Source organism: Salvelinus sp. IW2-2015, linkage group LG14 (genome assembly GCF_002910315.2).
Source record: "Salvelinus sp. IW2-2015 linkage group LG14, ASM291031v2, whole genome shotgun sequence".
Lineage (NCBI taxonomy): Eukaryota > Metazoa > Chordata > Actinopteri > Salmoniformes > Salmonidae > Salvelinus > Salvelinus sp. IW2-2015.
In genome coordinates this window covers 3,964,634-3,975,532 of record NC_036854.1, presented here as the reverse complement: position 1 = coordinate 3,975,532, position 10,899 = coordinate 3,964,634, and the positions used below count along the sequence as shown (strand labels likewise).

Below are 10,899 nucleotides of genomic sequence, written 5' to 3'. Positions count from 1 at the left end.
CCTTTTAACAAATAAATGAGTTAGTCTGTATACTGGCTATAAACTGTTTGAATTGGGACCTGTCATTTTAGTTCTAGTGGTGTTTTTGGAATTAAGAACTATACGTTTTTTTATTCTTTATTTGATAGGCTAAATCAGTGGTTGGCCAATTAATTAATTAATCAAGATTAAAGAATGTGCATTTTCATCATCTTCTTAGTCGGATTAAGGTCAAATAGCCTATATAAGATCCAGTATACCTACAAATCGAAACACAACAAGACACAAAAAACACTGCAATTATGACAGACATAACGAAATGTAGCCTTACAATTATGAAATGTTGTATTGCTGAATAATAATAATAATAATAACAATAATAACATGTTTTTTTCCTTAATTGTTTTTTTTCTTGCTTACTAGAGAAAATACCAAATATACAATACAACCATAGATTAGTGTATTGGTCATTATCCAGTTTCAATATTGTGTAACATTGTGTCATATTTTGTTCTATATTACTGACACGGGGACGATGTGATTTTCAGAGCCAGTCAGGCAGAGACCAAACCATGTCCAAATTAAACAGTTTTGCCTCGAGTCGAGGGTTTTATCCGGCTGATTGGATACTTTACGACTCGATGGCTGCGGGATTAAGGCCCTGAAATCATCGAGACAGGGATAGACAGATGGAGAACCCGGGCTACAGTGAAAGTAATACCCCGACCATGTTTGTATTGATTGATTTCTTGATTAAAKGTTTTACTCAATCCGTTAAAAATACTCTCCCTTGTTGCGGCCATTTATTGTGTGCGTTCAGGGTTCAGATGAACGGTCATGATTGGACAGCGAGAGTCATTTGTAGGGAATTGTTTGTCATGTATCTTTGAGATTAAATTATATTGAATATCAATTCATCCCTGAGAGAAACCTGAAACAATTAGATGAAAATGAAGTAGACTACAATTCAAATAGATGTTTGGATAGCCTATATCGCTTGCCTGACAACTCAAACGGAATTCGTCCGCTGCTCGATGCATAATTCAGTCTGAGACTGCCATCAATGAAGTCCTTTGTGGTGATGTCAAAATTAGGGGGTATTGTACAAAACAAAGTAATCAGTGATTGGATCATCTCTAACCAATTAGAGTATCAAAGACAAAGACTAAGTTTCAAACCGCATGTGTTCTGGCTCTGGCCCAAGCCCATCGGTTAACTGGCACCAATCAGACCATCTAGAATGTATTTCCATTCTAGAAGTCGTCAGGGAGGTAGGATACTCAGATCCAGACTCATTGTGGTGAAGTAACTAACATCCGTGGGCGTGGCATAGCGTTTGGCCAGRGCAAGGAGTTTGGGTAGACAGGCAACTATATCGCAGCATTAAAAAAAAGTTATGGTTTATCTTCTTATTAATTGATGTGGTTCATAATTGGATACTTGATATAGTTTAGACTGAACTCATCCCCTCAAGCGTCATCTCATGTAAAAGCATGATTCATTGTTAGCCTACTTTATCAAATGCATACATGCATATAATCCATCATTTCATTCGACTCAGACAGAAAACATAAACAATGTTGAAGGATGTATCGATGAACAGAAGAAACCACTTAATAACTTCAATATAGAAGAGCCTATATGTCAATATGTCTATATGTAACTTCCAATATAGAAGAAGCCTATATGTCAACGAGAAAAGTACATTATTTTGTGAACCACAGTGAAGGCGACAAAAAAAATAATAATCCTGCATTCTGATTAATGTCACCAATTCTGGACCGTTTGCAGTAACATAGTTTTATGGTGGGCTAATAAACCCTGTTGTCTGGAAATACCTTGTCTAAACAGGACCCAAGTCTTCAAATGTATTTTAATTTTAATCGATCTGCCATCACGAACGAATCKTTCGACCCCTGTGTTCTGTCGGCGTTAAGTTCTCTCTGTGGTGATTGGCTGAGAGAAACGAGGAACCTGTTGGATAATTTTTTTAAATAATAATCAGAGCGCGAAAACACAACTGGTGATTACACGAGCGACTGGCTCGTGCAGGGCGGGAACACCAATCAGGGAATACCATCAGAGAGAACAGTCTGACGTCATAACGGGGAAAAATAAGGTGACGGTTCTTTTCAGACTTTTTTGAATAGACCGAAAGGGAAAAAAAGTATTCGCCTCTAAACCTAGTGGGATCCGGACTCCAGCACCAACCGTCAATAAAAATGCGTTTGACAACGACGCACAAGTGCACAGGATTCGGAATCCAGGAGATTCTGGGCTTGAATAAGGAGACGCCCGCGGTTACGCGGCGTCCATTGGAATCTCTGCCGCACAGGGCGCACCTTCTGGCGGCTAGATCGGTTTTGGACTCGGCGGGAGTCGGGATTGGGATGGGAATTATTGGTCCAGGAGGAGGAATTCATTCGTTTTACAGCCAGCCTGCCTTTCTGGAGGTGTTACAGGAGGCGCAGAGTGTTCACCTTCAGCCACTCAACAGGGCCAGGGCAATGGGACAGCTTGATGCGCACCACTCGGCAAGCTGCTCTGGTAAATGTGTAAACTATAGGCTAGCGTAAAGGCCTATACATTCTAAAAGTATATATATTTTAAGTAGACAATAAGCAATTAATTTGACATATATTTCTTTATTTTAATTTTAATGTTTATGTTTTTATCTTCAAATCATTGAAAATGTCATTTTGGTCTTAACGATTGCAAATCCTGTTTTTGAATATATTTCTACACTGTACGATACCAGTTAATAAGTATTACATTGTAATGGTTTTGGCAATAGACCTGTGGCTATTAATTTAATGATAAACTATGGCTATTTATTTACAGATTCAGATGACATATCCTCCAGTGAAAAGACATTTTCCAAATCATCGATGAACCAAAACAAGAAAAGAAAGAAGAGACGACACAGGTAAAACTCTAACGGCTATAACTAATATTTATCGCACTGTCTTTGAATTGGAGTATATGCCATTGAGGCATACATAAGTAAACAAAATGCCGTGAGAACTTGTTTGTGAAGCATTTGGAAAGCGACATTTTCTACTTAATTTAGCCTACAATATTCCTCAATTTTATAAGAACATGTATTTGAACGAAAACGTCTACAATAAGCAAATAATTATCAAGTATGAATTGAAATAGATTTCTTAAATTATTTGAATGCCTCGAAAATAAAGACCGGATGGTTTATAGCCTATCTTATATTTCAGTACATATTTTGCAATAAGAGACGGCTTTATTTTATATACACATATATATATATTAGACTAATTAGTCAAGAGGTGGACATTTTCGATACAGTTGTCTATTGCAACAAACAAACAAAAGTAGAGTATCCCTTTCTTCTTCGGATAACAGTATTCAACATAGGATAGCCTACAAGGTGTCAATATTTCTGATGCTGTATATTCTACAAGTAGCCTACGTAAAGCAAATAAATCATGCTTTAAAATAATGATGTGTAAATTATGTCCTGATAATGTCATTTATTTATGGAACTTATTCAAATTTAATTTATTTCTTTTAAATCAACATTTTAATTTTGGAATGATTAAATAATTTTGTTTTGTGCCCACTGCCATATGAACCAAACAAGCGAACTGTCATGCTTATCCATTTATATATATAATATATATATATATAATATAACTGTTATTAGCCTAGATTTGATTCAAAGTAGAAAGTGTGTGGTGCTTGATGTACACAGCACTTCATGAAATAGATATATTTAAGGACAAATGTGTAAAAACAAAAAAAATCGGTATTGTATATATTATTTTTATTTGAACCTTTATTTATCCAGGAAGTCCCATTGAGATCAGAATACTACCTCTTTTACAAGGGAGACCAGTTTTTATGGACTTGACACTTGAAGGCACAATTCAACTCAATAATTTTCTATGCAAATTTTTGTCACCAAAAATAACTTTGTTTGTGTATGTGTTTCCCTTTCTAATGTTTCTGTCAGGACTATATTCACGTCAGATCAGCTGGATGAGTTGGAGAAGGCTTTCAACGAGGCCCACTACCCTGATGTCTACGCCAGAGAGATGCTCTCCATGAAGACTGAACTCCCAGAGGACAGGATACAGGTACATAACATACTGTAACTTGGCGATGTGTGGTGTGTGTGGCGTGTGTGTGTTCATGCATGTATGTGGTTGTGTTTGTGTGTGTTGTGTGTGTGTGTGTGTGTGTGTGTGTGTGTGTGTGTGTGTGTGTGTGTGTGTGGTGTGTGTGTGTGTGTGTGGTGTGTGTGTGGTGTGTGTGGTGTGTGTGTGTGTGTCGTGTGTGTGTGTGTGTTCATGCATGTATGTGGCTTGTGTGTGTGTTAGTGTGTGGTGTGTGTGTTCGTGTGCGTGCCTGCATGCTCGCGCATGAGTATGTATCCCCCATATACCTGCCAACACACACACACACAACACACACACACACCACACACACACACACACACACACACACACACACACCACACACACACACACACACACATCATCCATCATCACCATACCCTCTCTGCTCAGTTAACACCCAATTTCCTCCTCTAGCTTGGCACCATTCCCCCTGGGACTCAGTCGTCCATCCATCCATCCAGGCAAGGCAGAGAGATGCTTACCATTTACACTATACAAGCAGCACTCTCCTCGCCACGCTAGCCTCGCCCTCATGTGGGTGCTAACAAGCTAGCAAGAAAGCTAGATAGTGCTACGTATCAACATTGTCAGCCAATCCAGTAAAGGGGTGAGCTTCGATAAGTCACTTGCGTCGAGATATTGTGGAGGATTTTAATAATAAAAAATAAAAAAATTGGGGGGGTATATTTGTTCTGTTACACACGTGTTTCTTGCACATCACAACTCCCCCTGAGACACCGGCAGAGAGTGGGGACACGGCCAGGGTCACCATGGTACAGCGCCCCCTGGAGCAATTAGCTTTAAGTGCCTTACTCAAGGGGCACAGCGACAGATTTTTCACCTTGTCGTCTCCGGTATTTGAACCAGTAACCTTTCAGTGACTGGCCCAACGCTCCACCCTCGAGGCTACCTGCTACCCTTATTTTTTAGTTTTATTTGTTTTGAATTATTATTATTTAAAAAATTTAACTTTAGTCCTGCCTTGTTCAGCTCCCACGGCCATGCTGACATCCCTCAACGGTCCCCCCGTCCACTCCTCTTCTCTCTCTTTCCTTTCATTGAAAGCTTCCGATGTTTCACCGCGCTGTGCCGCTTCCTAGTATCAATGCACGGTTAGGCACAAGGCGTGGTGTGAGCCAGAAATGAAATGATAACTACAGTGAAATTAATTAGCTTGGGTCAATGGCAGGGCTCTAGCTCTCTAATTTCCCTGGGGATATTTGAGCGGCTGTCGTCCATCGATTGATTGGCTCTGAAAATGAACGTATTTTTCAATCAGCCTCCATGCGCCCCTAGGGTCACCCTCCTGTCCAATATTGTGTCAGTCATATTTGGTCTAATATTACTGGGAACGGGACGATCGTGAATTTCAGAGCCAGTCAGGCAGAGACAACGCATGTCCAATAACACAGTTTTGCCTCGAGTCGCAGGGTTTTCCCGCTGATTGGATACTTTAACGACTCCGATGCTGCGGATTAAGGCCCTGAAATGATCGACAGGGAAGACAGATGGAACACCGGCTATGTGAAAGTAATACCCGACCATGTTGTCTTGATTGATTTTCTTATTAATGTTTTACTCAATCCGTTAACAATATCTCTGTTGCGCTGCCATTTATTGTGTGCGATTCAGGTTCAGATAACGTCATGTGGACAGCGAGAGGTCATTTGTAGGAATTGTCTTTCATGAGCTCTTTGAGATTAAATTATATTTGAATATCAATTCATCCCTGAGAAAACCTGAAACAATTAGATGAAACTGAAGTAAGCTCAGATTCAAATAGTGGTTGGAACGCCTATAGCGCTGCCTGACACTCAAACGGGAATCGTCCGTGCTCGAGTGCATAATTCAGTCTGAGATCGCCATCAATGAAGTCGCTTTGTGGTATGTCAAATAGGGTGGGTATTGTACAAACAAAGTAATCAGGTTGGATCAATCTCTAATCAATTAGAGTATCACGACAAGCTAAGTTTCAAACGCATGTGTTCTGGCTCTGGCCCAGCCATCGGTTACTGCAACCAATCAGACCATCTAAATGAATTTCCATTCTAGAAGTCGTCAGGGAGGTAGGATACTCAGATCCAGACTCATGTGGTGAAGTAACTAACATCCGTGGGCGTGGCATAGCGTTTGGCAGAGCAAGGTTTGGGTAGACAGGCAACTATATCGCAGCATTAAAAAAAGTTATGGTTTATCTTCTTATTAATTGATGTGGTTCATAATTGGACTTGATATAGTTTAGACTGAACTCATCCCCTCAAGCGTCATCTCATGTAAAGCATGATTCGATTGTTAGCCACTTTATCAAATGCATACATGCATATAATCCATCATTTCGTTCGACTCAGACATAAAACATAACAATGGTTTGAAGATGTATCGATTGAACAGAGAAACACTTAATAACTTAATATAGAAAAGCCTATATTCAATATTGTATAGGTAACTCATATAGAAGAAGCCTATGTGTCAAGAGAAAAGTACATTATTTTGTGACCACAGTGAAGGCGACAAAAAAATAATAATCCTGCATTCTGATTAATGTCACACAATTCTGACCGTTTGCAGTAACATAGTTTTATGGGGGCTAATAAACCCTGTGTCTGAAATACCTTGTCTAAACAGGACCAAGTCTTCAAATGTATTTTAATTTTAATCGATCTGCCATCACGAACGAATCGTCGTCGACCCCTCGTGTTCTGTCGGCGTTAAGTTCTCTATGTGGTGATTGCTGAGAGAAACGAGGAACTGTTGGATAATTTTTTAAATAATTAATCAGAGCGCGCAAAACAAAAACTGGTGATTACCCGAGCGACTGGCTCGTGCAGGGCGGGAACACCAATCAGGGAATACCATCAGAGAGAACAGTCTGATCATAAAGGAGGGAAAAAACGGTGACGTTTCTTTTCAGACTTTTTTGAATAGACCGAAAGGGAAAAAAAAGTATTCGCCTCTAAACTAGGACTCCGGACCCAGCACAACCGTCATAAAAATGCGTTTGACAGAACGCAACAAGTGCACAGGATTCGGGAATTCGAAGTTTGCATTGGAGTAGAGGGAGACGCTCCGCGGTTACGCGGCGTCCAATGAATCTCTGCCGCACAGGGCGCACCTTCTGGCGGGCTAGATCGGGTTTGGACTCGGCGGGAGTCGGTTGGGATGGGAATTTTGGTCCAGGAGGAGATTCATCGTTTACACCAGCCTGCCTTTCTGAGGTGTTACAGAGGCGCAGAGTGTTCACCTTCAGCCACTACACAGTGGCGAGGCAAAGGGCAACGCTTGAATGCGCACACTCGGCAAGCTGCTCTGGTAAATGTTGTAAACTATAGGCTAGCGTAAGGCCTATACATTCAAAGATATATATTTTAAGTAGACAATAAGCAATTAATTTGACATATATTTCTTTATTTTAATTTTAATGTTTATTTTTTATCTTCAATATCATTGAAAATGTCATTTTGGTCTTAACGATTGCAAATCCTGTTTTTGAATATATTTCTACACTGTACGATAACCAGTTAAAGTATTACATTGTAATGGTTTTGGCAATAGACCTGTGGCTATTAATTAATGATAAACTATGGCTATTTACTTACAGATCAGATGACATCTCCAGTGAAAAGAATTTTCAAATCATCGATGACCAAAACAAGAAAGAGAAGAAGAGACGACACAGGAAAACTCTAACGGCTATAACCTAATATTAGTATCGCAGATCTGCATTGAATTGGAGATATCTGGCATACATAAGTAACAAATGCCGTGAACGTGTTTGTGAAGCATTTGGAAAGCGACATTTTCTACTTAATTTAGCCTACAATATTCACTCAATTTATAAGAACATGTATTTGAACGAAAACGTCTACAATAAGCAATAATTATCAGTATGAATTGAAATAGATTTCTTAAATTATTTGAATGCCTCGAAAAAAAGACCGGAATGGTTTAATAGCTTCTACATATTTCAGTACATATTTTGCAATAAGAGACGGCTTTATTTTATATACACTATACTGAATTATACAGTTACACCATAGCATCTTCGGTCGAACAGTATCAACTATAGACATGCCTACAAGGTGTCATATTTCTGATGCTGTATATTCTACACAGTAGCCTACGTCAAGCAATAAATCATGCTTTAAAATATGATGTGTAATTATGTCCTGATAAATGTATTTATTTATGGAACTGATTCAAATCTTAATTTATTTCTTCTAAATCAAATATTTTAATTTTGGAATGATTAAATAATTTTGTTTGTGCCCACTGCATAACCAAAAACAAGCGAACTGTCAGATGCATTTACATTTATAATATATAATATATATATATAATATAACTGTTATTAGCTAGAGTTTGATTCAACAGTAGAAAGCGTGTGGTGCTTGATGTACACGCACTTCACTGAAATAGATATATTTAAGGACAAATGTGTAAAACAAAAAAATCGTGACTGTGTATATATTATTTTTATTTGAACCTTTATTTATCCAGGAATGTCCCATTGAGATCAGAATCTACTCTTTTACAAGGGAGACCAGTTTTTATCGACTTGACACTTGAAGGCACAATTCAACTCAATAATTTTCTATGAATTTTTGTCACCAAAAATAACTCTTGTTTGTGTATGTGTTTCCCTTTCTAATGTTTCTTTCAGGACTATATTCACGTCAGATCAGCTGGATGAGTTGGAGAAGGCTTTCAACGAGGCCACTACCTGATGTCTGACGCCAGAGAGATGCTCTCCATAAAGACTGAACTCCCAGAGGACAGGATACAGGTACATGAACATACTGCTAACTTGGCGAGTGTGGTGGTGTGGGGGGGTGTGTGTGGGTCATGCGGTATGTGTTGGTGTTTGTGTGTGTTTGTTGTGTGTGTGTGTGGTTGTGGTGTGTGTGTGTGTGTGTGTGTGTGGTTGTTGTGTGTGTGGTGTGGTGTGTGTGTGTGTGTGGTGATGGTGTGTGTGTGGTGGTGTGTGTTCATGATGTGAGTGGCTGTGTGCTGTGTTAGTGTAGTGGTGTGTGTCGGTTGCGTCTGATGCTCGAGCTATGAGATGTCCCCCTATACCTGCCACAGCACGACAACACAACAAACCCACACCACACAGACAACACACACACACACACACACACACACACACGACACACACACACACACACACACACACACATCATCATCATCACCATACCCTCTCTGGCTCAGTGTAAACCCATTTCCTCCTCTAGCTTGGCACATTCCCCCTGGGACTCGTCGCGTCCATCACCATCCAGGCAAGGCAGGAGATGCTTACCTTTACACTATACAAGCAGCCCTCTCCTCGCCACGCTAGCCTCGCCCTCATGTGGGTGCTAACACTAGCAAGAAAGCTAGATAGTGCTACGTATCAACATTGTCAGCCAATCCAGTAAAGGGGTGAGCTTCGAAAGTCACTTGCGTCGAGATATTGTGGAGGATTTTAATAATAAAAAAAAAAATTGGGGGGTATATTTGTTCTGTTACACACGTGTTTCTTGCACATCACAACTCCCCCTGAGACACCGGCAGAGAGTGGGGACACGGCCAGGGTCACCATGGTACAGCCCCCCTGGAGCAAAGCTTTAAGTGCCTTACTCAAGGGGCACAGCGACAGATTTTCACCTTGTCGTCTCCGGTATTTGAACCAGTAACCTTTCAGTGACTGGCCCAACGCTCCACCCTCGAGGCTACCTGCTACCCTTATTTATTTTTTTGTGTTGTTTTGAATTATTATATATTTAAAAAATTTAACTTTAGTCTGCCTTGTTCAGCTCCCACGGCCATGCTGCATCCCTCAACGGTCCCCCCGTCCACTCCTCTTCTCTTCTCTTTCCTTTCATTGAAAGCTTCCGAGTTTCACCGCGCTGTGCCGCTTCCTAGTATCACATGCACGGTTAGGCACAAGGCGTGGTGTGAGCCAGAAATGAAATGATAACTACAGGAGAATAATTAGCTTGGGTCAATGGCAGGGCTCTAGCTCTCTAATTTCCCTGGGATATTTGAGCGGCTGTCGTCCATCGATTGATGGCTCTGAAAATGAACGTATTTTTCAATCAGCCTCCAGGCGCCCCTAGGGTCACCCTCCTGTCCTTTACTTTCTCAGCTCAGCTGCTTCACACACACGCACGCACACACGCACGCACACACACCGCACGCACGCGCACGCACGCAGCGACGCACGCACGCACGCACCACACACACACACACACACACACACACACACCACACACACACACACACACACACCACACACACACACACCACCACACACACACTCTGCTCTCTGCTCTCTGCCTAAGCCCTGAAGTAATTATCATCACCGACCTATCTCCAAAGATAGGGCTATCTGTCCTGCTGTCCTCTTTTTCCTGTAGTCCACAATCATCTCTGCTTAGTCTTGGTACTTGAGGGATAGTTGTTATTCTGGCACCACCCGCCAGGTCTCTGACCTTCCCTATAGGCGTCCGTCATGTCGGTGATCAGACCAACCACTTTGTGTCGTCTGCAAACTTAATGATGGTGTTGGAGTGCGTGCGCCACGCACTTGTGGGTGAACAGGAGTACAGGGGGACTGAGCACGCACCCCTGAGGGCTCCAGTGGAGGATCAGTGGGCAGATGTGTTCGCACCTACCCTAACACCTGGGGTGACCTGTCAGGAAGTCCAGGATCCAGTTGCAGAGGGAGGTATTTAGTCCAGGATCATTAGCTTAGTGATGAGCTTTGAGGGTACTTATCGGTGCTCGAATG

The 10,899-nt window shown here is 41.1% G+C and overlaps 1 protein-coding gene across 1 annotated transcript in view; it reads left to right on the top strand.

Moving 5' to 3' along the window:
- The first annotated feature begins 2,071 nt into the window (after nucleotides 1–2,071).
- Nucleotides 2,072–10,899, top strand: part of LOC111973123 (visual system homeobox 2-like) — a 16,189-nt gene continuing 7,361 nt past the window's right edge. Inside the window, exons 1-3 of the mRNA XM_024000365.3 lie at nucleotides 2,072–2,526; nucleotides 2,821–2,905; nucleotides 3,965–4,088. Coding sequence (XP_023856133.1) covers nucleotides 2,202–2,526; nucleotides 2,821–2,905; nucleotides 3,965–4,088 — 534 coding nt within the window. The 5' untranslated portion in view covers nucleotides 2,072–2,201. The remainder of the gene's footprint in view (nucleotides 2,527–2,820; nucleotides 2,906–3,964; nucleotides 4,089–10,899) is intronic.